This window comes from Orycteropus afer, unplaced genomic scaffold, assembly GCF_000298275.1.
Source record: "Orycteropus afer afer isolate SDZICR_OR568_19922 unplaced genomic scaffold, OryAfe1.0 scaffold00332, whole genome shotgun sequence".
Taxonomy (NCBI): domain Eukaryota; kingdom Metazoa; phylum Chordata; class Mammalia; order Tubulidentata; family Orycteropodidae; genus Orycteropus; species Orycteropus afer.
In genome coordinates this window covers 2,070,167-2,094,032 of record NW_006921919.1, presented here as the reverse complement: position 1 = coordinate 2,094,032, position 23,866 = coordinate 2,070,167, and the positions used below count along the sequence as shown (strand labels likewise).

Here is a 23,866-nt window from a genome sequence, read left to right as displayed (position 1 = left end):
TTTTTGGTATTTTCACGCAAATTCTTCTGCTAGTTGGGGTTCAGTCCAAATCTGCATCCTTTCCTTCAAGGCTCAGTGGTCCAAGATTATCTTCTGTATCTGTGTTAATTGGTTTCCCTTTTCTTTGTTGAAGAAGGTCTGTGCAATCCTTCTGCCTAGTCCGCCATCTTGCCCCGCCTCAAAAGTTAAGGTTTTTATGCTACTTTCGCTATTTTGTTTCACACTTTTAAATGACTACAGACTTCACTTATAACCCTGTTTACCTCTCTAACAAACTCTGTGGATAAAGAACAAAATCATTTGGCAGATCATAGAGGTACTTTTTCTACACTCATCAAAGCTATGAGGGAAACAACTCAGTTTGTTTTCATATTAATGAAAGAGATTATATTTTATTACAAAAGTAAAACAAGTAGGAAGAAGTTTTGATAATATAAAGGTATTTTAGGAGCCAGTAGAAATTGACTACTTAAATAGTAGTAACCAAATAGCAAAACGTTGGATTGTTGTTAGTTGCTGTCAAGTTGACTCTGACTCATGGTAACCCCATGTTTGCAGAGTGCACCTGTGCTCCATAGGGTTTTCAAGGCTGTGTCCCTCTTGGTGGGTTCAAATCACCAGTCTTTTGGCTAGTAGTTGAGCACCTGAACATCTGTGCCACCAGTGGACTCCTTCAACATTGGATTGAAAGTAAAACCTCACTGCCGTTGAGGCAACCCCTCGTTGGGTTTCTGAGGAAGTAGATTGACCAGTCTTCCTTCTGAGGAGTGCCTGGTCAGTTTGAACAGCCAGCCTTCTGGTTATCAGTCAAATGCCTTAGGCACTATGCCACCAGAGCACTCAGGAACACTGGATTAGGAGCCTAGAAACATGATTTGAGGTCACCACTATTGCATGTAGGTAATCTTGGTCCTTCATTCTCATTTCCATATGAAGGAGGAGTCTGTCGCTGATGTTTTATATACTTAGAACACTGCCAGCATCTACCCTTTCTTTTTGGTTCCTTATTAGGCAAACAGTGGGGATTATCATGTGTTTATGATACATCTTATATGTTACTAGAAATTTATTACACAGCTCAAAGGTGATTTCATTTATATTATACTTTCAGTGTAGAATCTGAACTGTATTATTCATCTAAAAAACACATGAACATTATGAAACTGCACACTTCTACATTTTTATATTTTTATATGTCGCCCCAAATTAGCTAGCTTTAGCAATAAATATGGTCTGTAATTAAACTGATTAATGCACAGCATCATGCCCTTTAACGAACTTAAAAAAGACTTGCTCCTTAAATTATTTTTCAGTGAAACCTTCAAAAGTCTGAATTTATATTTTGAGGTGTATATTAATGTTATGGAATGAATTGTGCCCCATCCCAAATTATGTGTTGTAAATCCTAACCCCTGTACCTGTCCTACTCTGTCCTAAAGCGCCACAGTGAATCAGAATTGACTTGATGGCAGTGAGTTTGTTTTTTTATATACCTGTGGATGTAATTCCACTTAGAAATAGGGTTTTCTTTGTTATGTTAACAAGACCATGTCAGTTCAGGGTGTATCTTATACCAATCACTTTTTCTATATAAAAAAGGCAGGTTAAGTACAGAAGCAAGCAGTCACCAATGAGGGAAAGATAGATGCCACGTGGCGATCTCCAAGAAACTCCCTGAAGAATGCTAGAGAAGCTGAGACAAGGATTTTTCCCCAGAGCAAATAGAGATCTAAGTCTTCCCCTAGAGCTGGTGCCCTAAATTCAGACTTCTAGCCTTCTAAACTAGGAGAAAATAAATTTCAAATCCTTTAAAATCACCTACTCATGATATTTCTGTTATAGCAACACAAAGAAACTGAGAAAATTATCATCATTTTTCTATAGAAATATTATTTGAAATGCATCATTTTGTAGGAGAGAGAAGCAAGGAACACAGATCAAATTATTTCCTAAAGGTCACACCTTTAGTTTATGAAGAAAATGGGTATGATCCCAGATTTAATTTTTTCGTTTAATCTTCTTCCCACTACATGGCATAGCTATTTCATTTCTTCTTTTGGTGAAAATATGTATAGCAAAAGATATACCAGTTCAACAGTTTCTACATGTACAATTCAGTGACACTTACTATATTCTTCAAATTGTGTAACAATTCTCATCCTTCTTTTTCAAACTGTATTACTACCACTAACTTTCACTGCCTCCTAAGCTTCTCCTCTAACCTCTCAAGTTATTGCTGTCAATTTGATCTCACATAGATAATTCTTTAAAAGAGCTCAGTGCTCAAGGCTGACATACTCTACTAATTAACTAAACTGTTGTTTAAAGAAGACTTCTGGGAAAAGTTTTGGTTTAAGATTTAAAGCTTAAAGATTATCTCAGAGCAATAGTTTTGTGGGGTTCATCTAGCCTCAATTCCTCTTAGAAAGCCTGAATTGCATGAGAATTGAAATTCTGTTCTACATTTTCTCCCTTTTGATTGGGATTCTTCTGTAGAATCTTTGAACAACATGTTCAGTAATGGTAGTTGAGCACCATACAGTTCTTTTGGTCTCATGGCAAAGGAGGTTGTTCATGGAGGCAAGCAGACATGCATTCCATTTCCTCCTCCTGATTCTTCTTTCCCTGTTGCTCCAGCAAATAGGGATCAATTGTTGTACATTGGTTAGCCACTTAGAAGCTTTTAAGACACAGGCACTATGTTCAGAGCTAGGAGGTAGAACAGAAGCACTGAGAAACAGTGTTAGGCCAGACAATTATAATCCTAAATTTTTCTTTGATGCAATACTTTTTTTGGAGTATTAACATAAAAACTTGGAAAAAATAAGACATGTATGCAAATAGAAATGGAATGATGAATATAGCATTTTAAGTAACTTTTAATGTGTAAAGTTAATTTAGAAGCTAATTTTATCTCTTAAGGTTTTTGGTCACTGTTTACAGTGCTATGAAAAAGTACTATGAAAAAGTCTGGCAAGAAACAGAATGGTAATCCCTTTTTAGAATTGTTAAAATACTGTAGCAGACATGCAGGGAAAGTCACATTTGTTAGGACACAGGTTGTTAGAATTCTATTTTAAGTTATAGTTTAGAAGCTAAATGTACCAAGCTTATTTTCTCCATCACAGAGTTATTCATGTAAACTTTGTTTTTATTAGAGAATAACTTTATGATAAAAAAGAAAGCATCCTGCCATAGTTTAATGTTCAGTGAATGCAAGCATAGGTTTTATGACCTTCATTGCCCTGATAATTGAGTATACAGTGTCCATAGTTGATGATGGAGTATATAGGATCAATAATATAATATATGAGCCAAAAGGTTTAGACCATCCTCCCTGGAAGTAGAACATTGGGCATCAGTGAGGAGAACCACAGAAGAGGAACCATTTTAAAGCCTTCTTGCTACCATTTTCATCAATTCTAAGTCCTACAATTTTTCTCACTTGAACACTTTCAAAATAGGAGTATACAGGAACTTCTTAGCATTAGGTCATCCACAATTGGCAACTTGGATGCCTTTTATAGTTAGTGGAGTTTCAGAATCATTGAAATACTGTTTATACCTCACTTCACAATTCGAACTTCAGATTTCAGGAATCTTTGGATAAGATAAGGGCTTACAGTTTATGCATTTGATGTATCTCCTTTGTGATCAAGTATGAGAAGATCAAATATTTTAAAGTTTTATATTTGAGAGTTTCCTACCATCAAGTTCTCAGTGAAAAAAGGCTAAACATAATTTGAAAAAACCAAAATCTTATTTTCAAGAAAGAAGAGAGGGAGGGAGAGAAAGGCATATGTAAACTTTTAATTTGGAATTGCTTGTTCCTTGGGATATGTAAAAATCACACCCAGGTTTGTCTGAAGGACAAGTGATTTTTGAACTGATTCTTTGTCAGGAGACTCAAACATTGTCTTGAGAATGTTGGTAAGGGCGTGAATTTGGGAATCAAATGGAATCGGCACATAAACTGACTTTACCACTTCTAGTGTGTGTCCTTGAAAAAAATGAGCTTTTTTGGAACTCTTTTCTCTCATAAATAAAATTAAGATAACTTAACTCATAGTTATTTAAAGGCAAAAAAAAAAAAAACTAGTATAAGAAATGGCAGTTCTTCTTACTGCCATCATTATCGATTTTGTGATTATTTGCTATATAATACTGGTAGTGTAGTGCCTAAGGCACTTGACTGCTAACCAGAAGGCTGGCAGTTCAAATCCACCAGCCACTCCTCAGAAGGAAGGTTGGGCAATCTACTTCCATAGTGATACTGCCTTGGAAACCCAAAGAGAGGTCGCTATGAGTTGGATCTGATTTATTTATACAATTTATTGTATACAATCTCATTTATTTGATTCATACAATCTCATTTACATACAAAGTATACTAGACTCTTCAGGCCAAGTAATTTGATGAGGTTTTCACCTTAGAGATCTATCCTCAAACATGTATTGAGCATTTACTTTGTGTACCAAAGAAGGACATCAAGTACAAAAGTGTGTAGTTGACACTGCAAGAGTTACAAAGTAAGTAAGTAAGAACTGGCAATCTGGGAACCCAGCCAAGGCTGAGAACCTGCATTTTGGAGTCTTTATCCAGATATCTACTAGTGCCTTGTGTTTTCATGTTTTATATAATGAACATATTTTATTTCCCACATGGAAAATGCATGTTCTTATGAAAAATAGTCATTTGAGGACTCACAGCAAATTATCCTTGCTTTTAGTGTTGCTAGCAGATAAAAACAGCTGTGCTGACTAGGATAACAGTTGCTTAAGGAATTTCCTGGACAGTAAAATTCTTATGTTTAGCTTAGGTTTCACTCTTATTTTCTCCTCCAATGTTTGTTTCTTTCAATAGCCTCTCACTGTAAATGTGAAAGTGTTATACTGTGTATGTGTGTGTGTGTGTGTGTGTATTTATGAGAGAAAGAGGGGAGAGGAGAAAAAGGAAGGGGATATATGAGAGATACATGTATAAAAAAAGAGGACTAAAGTCCTTTAAATGTAATTATTCCTTGTTGGGGAAAATAAGTGCATCGTTAACTTCCTGGAACAATATCTCTACAAAATACAGGTAAAATTCCCCATTGCTGTCAAGTCAATTCCAAGTCACAGTGACTCTATGAGACAGAGTAGAACTGTGTCATAGGGTCTCCAAGGCTGTAACCTTTATGGGAGCAGATTATCACATCTATCTCCCAAGTAGTGGCTGATGGGTTTGAACCACCCACCTTTTGGTTAACAGCCAATCACTTAAACACTAACCTACAAGGGTTCCTTACAGGTAAGACAGAAGGAACATAATTATAAAAGGAGTCTCTGGGTAGTGCAAATGGTTAGAACACTCAACTCCTAACTGAAAAGTTGAAGATTTGGGTCCACCCAGAGGAGTCTTAAAAGAAAGGTCTTGCGGTCTGCTTCCGAAAAATCAGCTTTTGAAAACCCTGTGGGTTACAGTTCTATTCTGACACCCATGAGGTCGCTGTGAGTCTGAAGCCAATTGATGGCAACTGAGTGTTTCTTGTTTTATTGTTGTTGACACTTGACAAGTATCAGTGAACCAAACAAAGACCCCTGCCCTCATGGAGCTTCCGTTCTAAGGGAGAGTGACAAGAGAGTGAACCTGGTTCACCATTAGAAAATTATCTAATGGTGTAGAGAGAGGAAAAGTAGAGAAGGTAGGGGCTGATGACGTTTGAGGAGCGGAGTGCAGATTCAGATTAAGTTGGGTGGTGGTGGTGGTGGTTGTTGTTATTTGCCATCGAGTCGGCCCTGACTCCTAGCGACCCCTCCTTGGGTTTCCGAGGCAGTTATCACTACGGAAGTAGGATTGCCCAATCTTCCTTCTGAGGAGTGGCTGGTGGGTTTCAACTGCCAGCCTCCTGGTTAGCAGTCAAGTGCCTTAGGCTACGCTACCAGAGGGTGCCCTAACTGAGAAGGTATCATTTGAGTAAAGACTAGACTTACATAGTGTTTAAGAAAGTGTTTTTTAAGATGTTTTCATGGTCATATAAAGAATTGAGACAAATATTTTGTATTTGATTTCTGCAAGAGAAGCAAAGGAAGTTTGCCTCTGAATTTATTATTTTTAACCCTTTCATCTTTCATGGAATGTTTTATAACTTTTCTTTGAGGAACAAAGAATTGCCAGTTATTCTATTAAGCCAACATAATTAATTCAGAAGATTTTTAGTGTAAAACATATTTTCATCATCTTGTGCATTCTTACATTGTGCATTCTTACAGCAATTGACATACAATTAGACAACAAAATATCATTTTCTCTCAGGGGTAAAGATAACATATGATAGGTCAGCTTTATAAGAAATGTGGAAAAATACCTCTCAGCTATAGAATTACTGAATATCATAGCTCAAGGATTGTGAGGCAGTGTTCTGTTCTGTTCTGTTCTGTTGTACTCAGGGTTGCTGTGAGTCAGATACAACTCAGCGGCACCTAACAACACCAACAACATAGGGAGTGTTTTACTCAAAAGATTCTTGTTGTTGTTGTTGTTTGCCATCGAGTCGGCCCCGACTCATAGCGACCCCTCCTTGGGTTTCTGAGGCAGTATCACTACGGAAGTAGGATTGCCCAACCTTCTAACATCTGTTCAAGCAAGAAAAATGATGCTGATCTTTGCAAATATACCCATGTATTGAAAGGCTGTGTCAGCATAGTCCAATTCAAACAGATTGTTTTTTGCTTAAGAATCATTACCTACCGTTTATAGTTTAGTTTTGAAATAGCACTGCCATTTGGGAAAACTGATACTATGGTGTTCTGTTAATTGCAATGATAATTATTTTCTCTTTGGGAACTGTGATATACTCAGCAGGAGCAGCCTTTCATAGACATTGGGCATGTAGTCTGATTTGACCTTCCCACCAAAAGCCCTTTGGCATGAGAGTGCCTGGGTAGAAAGGTCACAGCTGTGTTTGCTTTAGGACATTTCTGGCCTTTCTGACACAGTGGTCTTCTAGTATAGTTATGTGTGCTTATTTTGGGATAAACTTAGCTTATTAGGATTTATCATGCTGAGACCTAACCTTCTGTAAAAAAAAAAAAAAAAAAAAAAGAACTGGCAAATATCCTCAGGTCCAAACTTGACTTCTGTTTTTCCTTTCTTCGGACCTCAGTTTCTTCCTCCCTCTCTTTCTTCCTTCCTTGTCAACATTTTTTTCTTTTTTAATTATGATTTGGATGAAAATTTACAAAGCAATTTCATTTTCAATACAAGCAGTTCATACACATTTCGTTCCATGACATTGATTGCAATCCCTGTAATGTAGCAGCTCTTTCCACTTCTTCCCAGCGGTTACCTTTTCCCTGTGTCCTTCTTTCCTATGCATTCCTGCGCTCTGAGCTACCTCCCTGTGCAAATACTGCCCTTTTGATCCTCCATGGTTGATCTAAGGAGTGCACTTCCCTGGTTGTAATTGTTCATCTCCTAGGTGTATTGTTTGGCTGAATGTTAAGCTAAGGGAGTGACTCAAAAAGTGACTAGGGGCCATAGTCTTGGGGATTTTACCAGCGTCTATCAGACCAGGAAGCCTGGTCTTTTTTTATGATTTTGCATTTTGTTCTACATTTTTCTCCCACTCTATCCAGGATCTCCTACACTGATCCCTTTCCTAGTGGTTGACAGTGGTAGTCTGGCAGCATCTAATTTTTCTGGTCACAGGGTCATATAGGCTAAAGTTCACATGTCCGCTAGTGCATGGGTGAGGAGAGACCAATCATTGTATCTTAGATGGCTGCTTGCAAGCTTTTAAGACCCCAGTCACTACTCACCAAAGTAGGATGTAGAACAATGGTTTTATGTAGTGTGTTACACTGGTTGAGCTTGATGTCCTCTGTGACCATGGTCCCAAGTCCGTAGGCGCAGCAACTCACTCCCTCAAGGTAGTTGGCTGTGGCTAAGAAGCTATCATAAGTTTGTCCCTGTTAGCTCTATTTTATACACACACATACACACACACACAGGAGCTCTGGCAGCATGGTGCCTAAGGCACTTGACTGCTAACCAGAAGGCTGGTGGTTCAAACCTACCAGTCACTCCTCGGAAGGAAGGTTGGGCAATCTACTTCTGTAGTAATACTGCCTAGGAAACCCCAGGAGGGGTTGCTAGGAGTCGGGTCTGACATAACATAAGAACATAACAACAACAAAACACACACACACACTTATGGGCATTCTTATAAGGAGCTCTGGTGACATAGTGGCTAAGGTATTTACTGCTACCAGAGATTGGTGGTTCAGACCCACCAGCCACTCCATGGAAGGAAGACTGGGAGATGTACTTCCATAAAGACTTACCACCTTGGAAACCCAAAGAGGGTCACCATGAGTCAGAATCAAGTCAGTGGCAGTGAGTTTTCTTTTCATTTCTTTCTTTCTTTTTTTTTTTGGACATTCTTATGGCACATACAAATACGTATGTAGAAATATCATCTGCCTAGACATACCTGATTATTCAGCCTATCTACCTACGTATCCGTCTGTAGATTAATGTTTGGTATTACAGCTAATGCTGTATTTGGTATTACAGCTAATGCTCCTGTAGAGAATCAGAGGGAGAGAGAAATAGGATAAGAGAAACTTAAAATGGATATCAAGGAACACTGAGGGCTTGGTTCAAGTCAGAAACGACAGATAATTAACAATGCCTTGCTCTGAAACCATATGCTTTTCTACGGAAGCTATCTGCAAACAGTTCCCATACAGCACCAAAAAAAAAGAAAAGAAAAGAAACAAAAAATACAATTGCCATCGAGTTGGTTCTGACTCATGACAATCTCATGTGTGTCAACATAGAACTATATACTCCACAGTTTTCAGAGGCTGTTTTTGTAAGTAAATCACCAGGCCTTTCTCCTAAAGCACCTCTGGGTAGACTCGAACCTCTGGCTTATCAGTTAGCAGCTGAGCACATTAACTATGTGCACCAGCCAAGGACTCTTCTATAGCACAGAGAAAGTAAATAATTGGAATGAATGAATTCAGCCCAGCTCTGCAATTTATTAGTGCCAAGACCTTGGACAAGGAGCTCTGGTGGTGTAGTGGCTAAGGCATTTGACTGCTAACCTGAAGGTTGGCAATTCAAACCCACCAGCCACTCTGTGGAAGGAAGGTGGGGCAATCTATTTCTGTAAATATATATCACCCCAGAAACCCAGTGAGGGCTGCTATGAGTTGGAATCAACTCGATGGCAGTGAGTTTGGTTTTGGTTTGGAAGACCTTGGATGAGTCACTTTCTGCCTTCGACCTTCAGTTCCCATCTGAACAACATAGATGGTAATTCCTTCACACAGGATTGTTAGCACCTCAATTTGAAATTATAAATGTGTGAGTAAGCATTTTAAAATACAAGTCACCACCCAAAAATAGTCATGATTTTACATACATTATGAAAAGTCTGAATCAGTAAGATTTTTGATGCTGGACAGATAAAGTAAAAAAGGTTAACTTCCAAATCAGTGAACATTGAAGTCCAATATGAGCTCGATTATAGTTCTAAGAAGGCTAAGTAGACTCTCTAGGCACAAACAGTTAAAGGGTCGACTGTTAACCAAAAGGTTAGTAGTTTGAACCCACCCAGAGACACCTTGGAAGACAGGCCTGGTGATCTGTTTCTCAAAGGTCAAGCCTTGAAAACTCTATGGAGCTGTTCTACTCTGCACACATGGGGTCTCCGTGAATAGGATTTGACTTGTTAGCAACTTACAACAGCAGCAGCAGCGGTGTTGAAGAAGAAAATTGAAAATAATCTCTCAAGTGCCGCTAGCACACAAACTAACAAGAGGATAATTATTAAAATTTAGGTTAAGAAGGACCAGCTGAAACCATTCTCAAAAAAGGATTTATATGTTATAATTAATGCAATATATTAAATGCCCTATTGTCAAGCTCTGTTTCTCTTTGGAAGATACTTATTTTAAAAAAAATTCAGAAAATATTATTCTATTCATCCCGTACTTGGTATTTTAAAATAGTCAAACAAAATAGCACTGCTGTTTTAAAAAATAAGATTTAACAGTAAGTTGTCTGTTGACCTATATTTTTTCTGTCCCTGTAGCCTGACTGAATATCATATGTGGTAAAGCTAAAAATAGGAAACAAATACTAGCTGCTTCTCATTTCTCTTTCATATGGAAATTTCTTTAATGAGTGCAGTTGATACTGGCTATCTTTTCATAGTAGCTTCTGGGCCTAATCCTCTGGGAATCTGAGTCTACTTGTCTTCCAACATGCCTAATAGTCTGAATATTTAACATTTTTAAAGGGTAGTTGTTCATCACAGGTTCTGGATTATCTTTTCACATACCATTTCCATGCTTCTACTTATATCTTTTAATTAATCCAAATTACCAACTGACTTCCTCTTGAGTGAGATCCAAAAACCAAGCGGCTTCCAGTGCCCAAAAGTAACAGTTTGCCAAATTGCATTAACAGTATACAATCATTGCTGCTCTCTCTATATATTTACAGTTATTTACTGGGGAATACAAACTGACATTGAATGTGATCTTTTATCAGGCTGTTATATTTTGGCAGGTCTTCTTACTGTAAATCTCATCTGATTTAGGAGCCACTGGGTGGTGTACTACCTAAGGCATCTGACTGCTAACCAGAAAGCTGGTGGTTCAAACCCAAGGAAGGTTGGGCAATCTGCTTCCATAGTGATACTGCCTTGGAAACCCAAGGAGGGGTTGCTGTGAATCAGATTGACTTGACCGCAGTGAATTTGGTTTTTGGAGTTTGGTAGGCAAAAAAAAAGGAGCCCTAATGACACAGAGGAGCTCTGGTAGCATAGTGGCTAAAGCACTTGACTGCTAACCAGAAGGCTGGCAGTTCAAACCCACCAGCCACTCCTCAGAAGGAAGGTTGGGCAATCCTACTTCCGTAGTGATACTGCCTCGGAAACCCAAGGAGGGGTCGCTATGAGTCGGGGCCAACTCGATGGCACATAACAACACAACAACAACAGTGACACAGTGCTTAAGCACTAAGCTGCTAACCATAAGGTCAGTGGTTCCAACCCACTGGCCCTTGACAGAAGATATACATAACAGTCTGTGTCTGTAAAGATTTACAGCCTTGGAAACTCTATGGGACAATTCTGTTCCATTGTTTAGGGTGACTCTATGCTGAAATTGACTCAGTGGCAGTGGGTTTGGTTTTGATTTGCTAGGCAAAAATGTCTCTTCCATACCCAAAAACTGCTTAGGTGAAATATTGCTTTCAGGTACTTAGTAAAGTAGACTATAATAATGTGATGACAACTGTTTTTCCCTGGTCACTTTGCTGGAGACTTCTAATGAAGGAAATTAAAGGAGAGAGAAAAGGGAAGCGAAATACATGGAAAATATGCAGTTTTTTCTTTTTTTTTTTTTTCGAAATTAGTATACAGGTGTTAGAAGAGAGGAGAAAGTAGGTGGTGAAAGAGTGAGTTTGTGTGAGTGCATGTGTTAGAATTTATGTGAATTGCAGTGCTGAAAAATAAGACAGGTGGGTCATGGGGCAAATGCTGGGACAGAGGGGTGATGGGGATACCTTTCAATCAGCAGTATCCTGGATAGACAGAGAAAGCCAACCAGTTGCTGTTGAATCCGTTCTATCTCAGCAACCCATGTATCAAGAGCAGAACTATGCTCTATAGGGTTTTCAACGGCTGGTATTTTTTGGAAGTAGATCAACCAGGGCTTTCTTCTGAGGTGCCTCTGGGTAGACTCTAACCTCCAGCCTTTCAGTTAACGTTAACTATTCGCACAAATAAACATTAGAGTAACATAAAATGAATATAAGTTATCTTGGGTGTTTTACAGGAGCGCTAGTGGCGTAGTGCCTAGGACATTTGACTGCTAACCGGAAGGCTGATGGTTCAAACCCATCAGCCACTCCTTGGAAGGAAGGTCGGGCAATCTACTTCCATAGTGATACCGCATCGGAAACCCAAAGAGGGGTCGCTCTGAGTCGGATCAGAGTCCACAGGGCAGTGAGTGTTTTGGTTTTTGGGTGTTTTATTACCTACAGATCGAGTGACAGTTTTGCTTCAATTTTTAGTTGCACAGTGCCATCTGCTGGATCTGTGCTAGAAAAACACCTTCATATTTTCTTTAGCTTTCCAAGTTTGGTGCACACTTGGCCCTTTTTAATCTGCAGGTTCTACATCTGAGGATTCAAACAATCATGGATCAAATATATTGCCGGGATGTGTGTGTGTGGGGGGGGGGCATCGGGTAGCAATTAAGTAATCAAAACAATCTCTCAATGGCTAAGAGGGAATGTGAAATGTTATTTACATAGCATTTATATTGTATTAGATGCTATAAATAATCTAGAGATGATTTAAAGTGTACGGAAGAGTATGCATAGGTTATATGCAAATACGTCATTATTTTATATAAGGTACTTAAGCATCCATGGATTTTGGTATCCACAGAGTGTCCTGGAACTAGTCACCTGCAGATACCCAGAAATGACTATATCTATATTAGATATATTTATCTATATTTAGCTATTGTCTATTATTTGTCATTTTCCTACAAACAGATTATATAGCCAGACTTGTGTGATCAGATCTTTCTTAATCGTATATATGCCAAAACGAAAATACATATTCTACAAACATTATAAAAATTCCTCATGATGGTTTTCTCAACATTGTGCTTCATTTTCTCTGAGCATCTATTTTTGTTTTGGAAATGCATTCTGTGAATAGTTTAACAGTACCTTTTTTCAGGCTAACAAGAGCTTTTGTTAATGATGCTCTCGAAGATTATCTGCCAACATTCTTTCTACTCATACCCTGTCCTTTTAATTATATATATTTACAAGCTATTAGTTTAATGTCTTTCTAGTCCACTAGACTGTAAGTCTGCCAAAGGCATGCGGTATACCCAGAACCTACTATACAAATGTTAGTTACCAAAGATAATAGCAGGGATATTTGGAAATTCAAAAACATATTAAAATAAGAAGACTTTAAAATGTTCACCAGTGTGTCAAGGAGGTTTTCATTGATATCTTGCTGTCTCCTTCTTTTATACATGAAAAATACCAGAAGTTTTTGTCTTGTTTTTCAATTACTGATAGTTTAGTGCTGAACCTAGCTTCTCAATGAATTACAGTCTGATTTGTAGTCCCGAATCCACGATGATGTTATACATGCAAAAAAAAAAAGGTAAATTTTATTTAGTCAAAGTGTTCTGTTTGCAATTTGTACCAATATTTTATTTGGCTTACCCGTGGTAATCCAAAAATTCAAGCGAAGAATTAAATAATATCATTCCTCTTCTTCCCTCTGCTTCCCCATCACTTTCAAATTGTATTAGCTGAGTCATGCCACACAGGGTCAAAACCAAGAATATTCAGATTAAGTTTTTAGGGCTAATTTCTCTATGCTTCCACTTTTCTATTTAAGATAAGAACAAGGAATAAAAAAGACAGGGATGTACTAGAGACAAAAAGATCAAAGCACATATTATAAAACCTAAAGATATTTTAAATGTGATATAATGTATTTTGTAAGAAAAAAAAATTAGGGAAAAATTTGGAAACTCATTTGCATTTTCTAAAAAAAAAGGTATATACACTAATGCTGAACTCAGAAGAAAAGTGAGATTAGCTATTATGAGCTCATGCACACTACTGTGTAGCAGATAAGCAGACATCTGGAGAGAACAAAGAAAAATCTCTGATGGTTTTCAACATGGCCTGAAGGAGATGAAACAAGACAGCACAATTTAGAAACCCATGTCCTGTTGCCTGAAAATAAAATGTAAACAGTTAAAAAGCTTTTAACATTCTTTAAAGTCACCACAATTGTCTGAAGACCTTACTTACCTATCCATCATCCTGCTTCCAAAAGAGTGAAAGTTGAAAAAATCTAAGTGTATGTAATAGCCCAGATACAGTCATTGCTTGACGCCAGTTTATTACTAGACATTCATTTTCAGTGCTGCAAGTTTGAATCTGCCAGGATTGGAATGCTTAGGTGTAAGTTGCTGACAATTTCACAGGAATTTTAGGCTGAGCCTGCCTTTGAGCAAATCATATCAGTGAAAATAAGATCAGTTCCCTTCCATTACCTCTGCTTTGTCTAGAAATAATGATGACATATTTTGTGTGTGAAGTCTCTCAGGGAATTGATTATAGTCTTTGTACTCTTTGAAAATAAAAGGATGAGAGAAGAAGATAAAAAGAAAAGAATGGCTGGAGTGGATGCAAATGAAAGATTCTGTCCCTAGTTTAACTCCTGAAAACATCTTCTGATCTTGAAAGTTGAAGCTGTAGAACAGAACAGTAACCAGAGGCAAGATTGATAACTGAATTTCTTTTCTTTTTTAATGAAGTAAAGCTTTATTTTCCGTATTACATAATTCATAGCCTCATGAACAGTCATAATAATGAATAATTAAAAAGAATATTGTATACTTGAATCTTACCAAATTATATCTGTAAGACAGATATGATATATCATTTTGAATTAATCAGTAGCTCTTCATATAACTGGATTTTTTGAGGGCCCAGGAAAGTCTACCTTATTATTATGTTTTTGCTGTCTTTCACTTCTTACTCTCTTAATTCTTTGTTGTTCTAAGAATCTCTTGTTGAAGCCTACACCTTTTTGTTAGTTTCTCTCTTATCTGTTCAGATTATTCCTTATTAGGTAGCTCAAGTAGCATAGTGCCTAAGGCACTTAACTGCTAGCCAGAAGGCTGGCGGTTCAAACCCACCAGCCACTCCTGGGAAGGAAGATTGAGCAATCTACTTGGGTAGAGATAATGCCTTGGAAACCCAAGGAGGGATCTCTATGAGTTGGAGTACATTTAAGTCAAATTCCTACAATAATTTTAAAATCTATTCTGCATCTCAATCTTTTTTACCCTAGATTGTATCAAAATCTCCTGAAAGGTAGATTCCATGCCTTCTACATCACATCTATCATAATGTTTTGCAATAACATAAGTTGGCTAATTTAAATATTTATATTTAAATATTTGGGAATTCAAGAGAGTCCATTTCAAACATATCTAGCTGTAACTCTCTAATGAAAGATACTCATTGCTGTGCTGATTGGTTTTGAGAAGAAAATATAGTTCTGTGTAGAAATGTCAAGTTAACTTTTATCTAACAATTGTGCATCAAGTACATTGCTCTCTACTACACAGGTATTACTCATTTAATCCTAGTCACAACCCTTCCATTGGGGCACTGGATTATCTATGCTATGGATCAGAAGAGATAACAAACAAGAAAATCATATCTACTTTGTGGCTTCCTTGGTCAGGAGGTGGAGGCAGGAGGCAAGGCAGTGCACAGGCAATAGGGAGTGCTTCCAAAGATACTTTTTTTTTTAAAATAAATCTTTTCCCTGATTCCTTTGTATACTGTGCTGAAACTGTTTTTTCTACTCAGGGGCCTCACAGCCCACCTGAAATCAGCCATGGATTAGTCTTACTTTGACCATCTGCGTACTGAGCAAATGTGGACTGTGGCAGAAAATATCCTGTGAACCTACATCTCCTTCTCACCTACCTCATCCTCTTCAGATGACCATTAAAAAGCTAGCAGTCTGCTTCATTTACATCTTTTTCTTTAAAAAAAAAAAAAAAAGCCCATGTGCCAAAACCTATAATTCTGATGCTTTTTAAAAAATATTTTCTTTCAGGAAGTTTATAAAAACAAGAACAACTCTTGTGGTTTTAGTCTGGAGGTGGAAGACATGGAAACCAGACCATCTTCTGATACTGAAGCAGTTTCACTTTCAAACTTTAAAAGATGTGTAATGGTTTCTATGCATGTTTCTGAGAAAGAAGCAATTGCAATATTAATTTTCAGTTCTGGCAAGAGTATGACCAGCACTCTGTAAAACATTTTGTCAGCTGATAGAGTAACAGAAAAAGCAGAACTAGTCTCCCTGCCTAAATAAGTGAGAGTTATTGCATATTTCTTCAAGTAGATGCTTTCATTTTTGGAAGATATGTTTTGTATACTTACATGAAACCATCTAAACAGTATACTGCTATGTAAAACAAAGCTTATAAAATCAGATCCAGTTTACCTCTTTATTTATAGTCTGTGAACAAGCTTAGCAAAATATGTAGTAAAAGGCATCCAGGACATTTTTAACAGAAATATTATTAAGTATTATTGCCATTATTGTATCTCTCCATTCTTCCCATCCGTACTCTCTCCTCCCCTCCTTCACATACATGTACATGAACACACATATATATATAAATATATGCTTATAAGTGGGATATACATTTAAATTAATTTTTGTTTGGATACTGTGGACAGTTTTTGTTTGTGTATTGCTTGAATTCACATGATATCAAGAGAGGCATCCCTACTTTTCTGGAGTGTTAAAAGTTCCATACAGAGTGCCATTAGAATACTTTTCAAATTCCAGTCACAGCACAGGAGTTCTGAGATACCTACTGCTTTATTTTGCTTGCTTCTTATAGACGCCCCTTTACCTGGTAAATCATGGTGAGAATGGACCAGTCAGATGCAATAGGTGCAAGGCCTACATGTGCCCATTTATGCAGTTCATTGAAGGAGGAAGGAGGTATCAGTGTGGATTTTGCAGCTGTGTGAATGATGGTAAGTGAAATGTTCTTTGTGAAAACTCTTTAGTAAATGAAATATCTTACCCTCCTTAGCTTAGGAGAAGCATAGATTTTTTTTTTTTTTTTTTTTCCTATTTAGTAGTACCTTCTTTGTAATTTCACTGGAAGGAAATCAGTCAGGACATGCATCAATTGGGACATCCAAGCCCCTCCTGTCCTAACAAAGCTCCATGAGCCCCACGTGGAAGCTGTAGAGTTTCTTATGAGAAAACTCAAAAGTAGGAAAAATAATTTCCCAGTCTCCTTCCACAAGAATTCAGTTACAAACAAAATTTGAGTTTACCTGTTCTCTGTACAAATGATAAAGCTGAGAGACTTTTCCTCTTTTATCATTCTTCAGTTATTCTAGAATATGAGCTCATTAATATTTAGGAAGAAGACTGGGCACTCTATTTCAGTAGAGATACCGCCTAAGAAACCCAAGGAGGAGTCGCTATGAGTCGGGACCGACTCAACGGCAGTGAGAAGAAGAACAACAAAAATATTTGGGAAAAGCTTTAACTAAGGGCTTTAACACTTACATGGATTTTTTTCCCCCTCCAGTGTAAGTCCTGGATTGTTTAGAGAGGAAAGAGCATTGTTACAAAGAGCTTTTCCTTGATCATTTTCTTTATTATCATTTTTATTCCAGTGTAAATTCACTGATGTTGAAAAAATCTGCAAACTTGCTAAAAGTGAGCTCACATTTATTACACTTATAACATTTGATTCTTTAGTGGTAAAGGACATACTTAAGCTGAGAATGTCCTCACATTCACTTATATTTAGTTTTCCTAGAACAGTGTATGAGATGATTATTAACACATGAGTTTTCTACATGTTTTCCTCTGCTCTTGTCTTCATGGTCACCATTCCTGTGGTTAATTAGAGCTGAAGAATGTATGACTCTCTTTCTGCCTGTGCTGCATGCTGAACCATGTCTCCATGGGTCCTGGGTACTCCCTGACAGTTGAGCTCAGGCACAGTTTTCTGTTTGCATCATTTTCTTCATAGCATCTCTGCTGTGTGACCAGTCTCAGGTGGGAAAACACTGCCTGTCTCCTTGCTTCCCTAATCCTTTATCATGGCCCATTGCTTTTCTCACTTAAAGTGCCTGACTAGCATTAGGAGACTTTCTCACAAGACTTTTGGTCAGTTCTGAAAAATGCCTATTATGGAGTTGAATCATTAGTTTCTAACTGTCACATAAACCTCTTGGGATTTCTTTGTTCCAACTATGGCATTTGCTCCAACTATGGCATCCTCTTAGTGGAAATTGAATATCCCAATTAGACCAGATTCTGTTTGCTCTCCACCTTCACTTCTCTTTCTATGGAAGATCTTGTTCCATTTCTCACCCTGGATGAAATCTGCAGCCAAATCTTGGATACTACTAAATATTGCAACCAAACTTGAGGAGGTTTCCCAGGTTGGCACAAATGGTTAAGCGCTCAGCAACTAACCAAAAGTTATAGGTTCAAACCCACCTAGAGTCTCCTTGAAAGAAAGTCCTGGTGACTGCTTTCAAAGGATTACAGCCATTGAAAACCCATGGAGCTCAGTTCTGTGCTGAAACACATGTGTCACCAGAAGTCAGAATCAACGGCAACTGGTTTTTTGTTTTGTTTTTTAGCTTCAGGAACCCACTGACAATTCATTTATCTGTGCTATAGCTTTGGGGGAAAATGTCCTAAGAAGACAGAAGCTTCTTCTGAAGCATTTAGTTGAAGTTCTCCAACAGAGTCACAAATTCCCAGTGTCTTTACCCAACCCTCAGCTTTCTTCGAAGGTTGTCAGAAATTTACCCAGCACTTGAAACATCCAGGATCTTCAACTTGATGTGACTCCCTCACCTCAACTGTCATGTCATGGCCTTGAAAGTTTCAGCTATTTCTGGGTAGAGAAAAACCATTCAGTGTTCTTGCCAACAACAGACCATTATCTCTACCTAGGAGATTCCATTCCTGTGGGTATCTGCTGCTAGGAGGTTGCCATGTTCAGGTTACAACAGGGTTATTCATACTGGGCTGAAATATTTGTCCCCACGAGGAAACCACACTCCCTTAGATTTATGTTAACACCTACATTCTTCATTTAGTTTTAAAGAAGTCAGAGGTTTATTGGAGTTAGAAAGAACCCAGCAGGCATGGTCATGTGGTTCCACTCTCTTTCTCTGAAAATTTTCCAGAGACTGCCCAGTGGGAAGCATATAAGGTTCAAAAGGCCTGCAGGAAAACAAGGGGTCATATGGCAATAAATGCATAATTTATGGTATGTCTTGCAATTTTGTTTATAGAACATGGCAGATAATATTCAATATTAAAATATATAAAATTAATTTAAAAGAACAAAACTTTGCGTATTACATGTAGATACATGAATGTGAATGAGTTATGGGTTACAATACGTAGAAATCACTGTGCTATACATCTTAAGACAGCCAATGTGGTGTCCTCTGTCTCATGTAAATGCAACAAAAGTGCAATTTAAGGTCCTCTTCATTTATTTAGCTCAGCTGATACTGTCAGTTTCCATTTCTACAATTTTTCTCAAGACTTTGCATTTTCCAAATTTATACATCTCTACATACTTAGGAATTTTATAAAACTTATTTAAAAAGAAATGGCCCTGATATGTTAAGAAAATAAAAAAATCAAGCCTCAGTGATTTTTTTTTTTTTTAATTTTAAGCCCAAGCTAAAAATACAGTCCTGTTGTATGTAATTTATGTATTAGTTTCACAGCTAAAAATGAGGAGCACTGTTGGTTTTTTTTTTACAAAAAGACATTATTTTTGAGGTTTAACAAATGAAAACATTGTGCTTTACAAAATGCTTAAACCAAAACATTGCTAGTTATTCTAAATTCTTCTCCTGGCAGTAGCTTTGATGGCCAGTACTATTAATCTTACTGTGGCAGGAGTTCGCTTTCACAGAGATACCAGGCCATATTTGTGCAAGTGTTCAGTATGTGACTCATCAGTGTTCCTGTGCTATTGGATGACTTCCAGGTCTTTGCCAGAGATACCCATCTTAGACATTTGAATCAAATTAGAGTTCCTTAGTCAAGCTCTTAGTGGTATGGTCTTTCCCTAATACAGTAATCCTTTCTACTCAGAAGCCCAAACATTAGAAGATTACCATGCAAACTCACTGTGGCTGAAGACATCGCTCAATGAAAAGTTAAGAGATACTGTGCTTAATTGTATAGTCCAAATAATAGGTATATTGAAAATTCAAATAGAAAAAAAAATCAGGATTCTTTTAAAGCAGTTAATTAAATAGGAACAATTAAAAGTGGGTTGTAACACTAGGTAAAAAGACCTGTCTGTACTTTCATTCCCTATTTCTCAAGGATGATCCAAATCATCTTTGTCATTAATAACTCTTAGAAGGGTCAAGAGGATTCTCCAAGACATGCATTTTCAATAGTGGAGATTTAAAATAGACCACGTTCCAGCTTTAAAATGCCCTTTTCTTATACTAAATCTTTTCCTCCCATAATAAATTTTATGGACTTACTAAATTGTCTGTGTTTATGAAAATAAAAGATTTCCTTTCCTGTTTTGTTTTTATTAGTTCCACCATTCTATTTCCAACATTTGGACCACATGGGGAGAAGACTGGACCACTATGAGAAGCCTGAGCTATCTTTAGGATCTTATGAATATGTTGCTACTTTGGATTACTGCAGAGTAAGTGTTCCCAGGACTTCACATGTTTATACATTGATGTCAAATCCAAGTGAATAACTTTCATAAGTAAAGAATTGACTCTTACAAATTTTGATGTCTGTTACATGCAAAATACTGTAGTGGTGCCTTGGAGACACAGATGCAGCCCTTAGATCCCTAACATAATTAAATTGCCAGACCATCCACTGGATTGTTCATTTCTAAAAACTAAATACCGAAGACAGAAATAGAAAACAGTTTAATTTTTATGTCCCAACCATGAACCTTAAAGTTGTACAGTGTCTCCTCAAAACAAAAAAAAAGGAGTCCTGGGTCGCACAAACTATTATCAAGCACTTGACTGCTAACCGGAAGATTGGCAGTTTGAACCCTCCCAGAGGCACCTCAGAGCAGGCCTGCTGATCTGTTTCTAAAAGGTCATGGCCTGGAAAACCCTATGAAGCAGTTCTGCTCTGCACACATGGGGTCACCATGAGTCAGAATCGACTCAACAGCAACTAACAACAACCAGATCCAATATGCTGGGTTCTTAATATAGTGTTCTGTAGTGCGTTCTGCCTTCCTCATTTTGCTAACAGTTCTGTAAAAATGTCCCTTCCAAGGCAAAACCTCTACCAGTACGGTCAATAGGACATTTCACATGTTTCTGTGCATCCTTTCTCTATCCCACTTTTCACTGCAATCTCAGCATCTTCTTTAGGCTCTTTCAGCAGCCTGAGTTCCTGGTCTCTGGTTTCCCTGCTCTAAAAGATAATCATGAGACTCCCCCACTACCTTCCATGGGCCTCTTTTGATTCTTTCTTATCTAAAAAATTAGGTTCAAACAAATTAACTTTCTTTATAAAGCCAGTAGCTGTTGAATCCCAAACTACTCCTCATCTATAGCTTCAATTACACGAAATTCTCACCACTTACTCTGAACTTATCAGCCCCTTTCACAACTCCAAGCCTTTTATAAATATAAGTACCCTTTGAACAGAATGCCTTTCTATCCTCCTGTCCCATCTGCACACACTCTGCCTGGCAAACTCCTCCTAATTCTCTAATGCCTGGCTGAAATTTCAGTTTGTGTGTGTGTGCACACATGTATACCTTTCTCTGACTTTATTATTGTAGTTATTTACTACATTTACTGCATCTGCATTTTTATTTCAGACAGTCTGGCACATATCTCTCTTTTACCAGTTAACCCCATAGAATTTAAATCTCTTTTACATATCTGCCCTCTTCCTAGTTTCTGATATCCTTGGGGATGAGAGTCTTACCCTTGTCATCCTTATTGAATCTATCGCAGTGCCTGACAGAAGATAGGCATTTGATAATGCACACTGAATGAATGGATGAATGATTTTGCAGATGTATTACTATTCCTAGGACTGACTGTTTCCATTCTCCAGTGTTACAGTGATGGTTGTATCATTATTGGTACCTTCAGGACTTTAAAATTCTTCAGGGCTTTGAGTATCCTGAGCGTCAGTTCAGATTCCAGCTTATATCTAAAGCACCACATGTGGACTTAAAGAAACAGGGTGCTCTGACTTTTTCCCTTACTTCCCTTCAAAAAAAAAAGAATGCTAACTAACAACCAATTTCTAGAAAACAGCATCTGATCCACAGATGTAGGAGCCTTGATTCTACAGTGGTTAAAGAGCTTGGCTGCTAATCAAAAGGTCAGTGGTTTGAATCCACCAGCCACTCTGCAGGAGAAAGATGTGGCAATCAACTTCTGTAAAGATTTACAGCCTTGGAAACTCTATGGTGCAGTTTTGCTCTATCCTGTGAGGTTCCTGTGAATCAGAATAAACTTGATGGCAGTGGGTTAGTGAGATCCATGGATGTCTTTCTTGTATGTTTGCTAGGGAACCAGTCCATGTGTTAGGCTTAAGCTTACACTTCTTCTCTAGGAGAACTGGCAGCACCAAGTGAGGAGCATTTGGCTGATTAGTCTTCAGTTATTTCACTAGCTATTTATTACTGATTTGGATTTTAAATGCTGCAAAAAAGTGCCTGGATCGACGTCTCTATTTACCAGTAGAGCAGTCACCCTGCTAGAATGAGTTCCTCAACAACTGGAGCTGTTTTTACTCTTCTTTGCCTGGTGGCACTTAGCAAATGTCCTGGCAGATTTTAGGTCAACATTGTGCCCATTATTAGTATTTTTCAGGAAGAAATAAAATAATAATCAGATGAGAATTTTTAAGTTTAAACAGATATCAGTGATATCCTGAATGTTTTCAGTTAATTGGATTTTTACTTCTTTTTTACCCATAATTTTAATGTTTTATCTGATTATTTGTCACTGCTTTATGTAGAACTAGTTATTAAAGAAGACGCTCTGGTGGCATAGTGACTAGGCATTTGGCTGCTAACTGAAAGGTCAGCAGTTCAAACCCACCAACCACTCTGCGGAAGGAAAATGGAGCAATCTACTTCTGTAAGATTTACAGCCTCAAAAATGCAATGAGGGTTGCTATGAGTCAGAATCTACTCAGTGGCAGTGAGTTTGGTTTGGGGAGTAATTAAAGAAAACTTGATGCTTTATTGGTTTAAAATATAAAGTTTGAACACATCTTGGGAAATGTAGGAACATTTTTGGTACAGATGCTTCATTTCAGGCAAAAAGTATGTCAAAGTACCAATTATTTTTAGGTAATTTATTTTTTCTTTGTTGCTGTTGTCTGAACACAAATCATTAGAACATAAACATTTGAAGCTCCAATTAAATGTAATAAACTATTGTAACTAGTGATGGAAAATTTGTTCCACTGCTCTTTGCAACTATAGTATAAATCTAACCATGCTCTAAATTTCCAGTTCTCTGCCAAAAGGCTACATTATCTTGATTTTATGCTTTTTTGAGAAGAAACTTAGGCAGAGAGTCAAATCTATTTCTGGGAACAAAAGTCTTAGTATCTTCAAGCTCTGTTATCTGGAAATGTTCCAGATGTCTAATTAATGGAAATCTCGCCCAGAAGGCAAGGAACCAAATAAAATTTGTACCTTTTAAAAGATTTCTGTAAGCTTAATCTTCCTTTTATTATTCCAAGTAGGATTCATAAGAAAAGGTGCTGCAAAATATCATCAAATTTAATTATAATTTAAAATGAGTAATGTACAATAATGAATTGGCTTAGAAATTTGGGTGATGAAAAGAGGAAAAGGTTATTTAATTTTTACATGTTTTTCCCCCTCCCCAGTGTCTTGCTTTGCATTGTGCTGACTTCCCCCTTATTGTATATTGCCTTTCCCTGTACATGTAGTTTTTAACACCACACAAACTGGAAGGAAAATTACAGAATCACATTTTCCTCTATTTATTTTAGGGAATTTTAAGTTTACCTTAATGCCAATTTTAGAACATTTATTCTGTGTCAGGCTCTGTGCTAAGTGCTTTCTAGGTATTATATCATCTAGCTTCCAGTAGGAACCCAGGCAGTAGGTACTACTATTATATGAGGAAACTGAGACTAAGAGGTTAAGTACTAGCTTTAAGTCATACATCTAGAAACTAATGGAGCCAGACTGAAAACCATGTCTACATAACCAGA

The 23,866-nt window shown here is 37.5% G+C and overlaps 1 protein-coding gene across 1 annotated transcript in view; it reads left to right on the top strand.

Moving 5' to 3' along the window:
• SEC24D (SEC24 homolog D, COPII coat complex component) overlaps positions 1-23,866 on the top strand; it is a 132,695-nt gene that overhangs the window by 55,349 nt on the left and 53,480 nt on the right. Inside the window, exons 8-9 of the mRNA XM_007952368.2 lie at positions 16,482-16,620; positions 20,203-20,318. Of these exons, the coding sequence (XP_007950559.1) occupies positions 16,482-16,620; positions 20,203-20,318 (255 nt within the window). The remainder of the gene's footprint in view (positions 1-16,481; positions 16,621-20,202; positions 20,319-23,866) is intronic.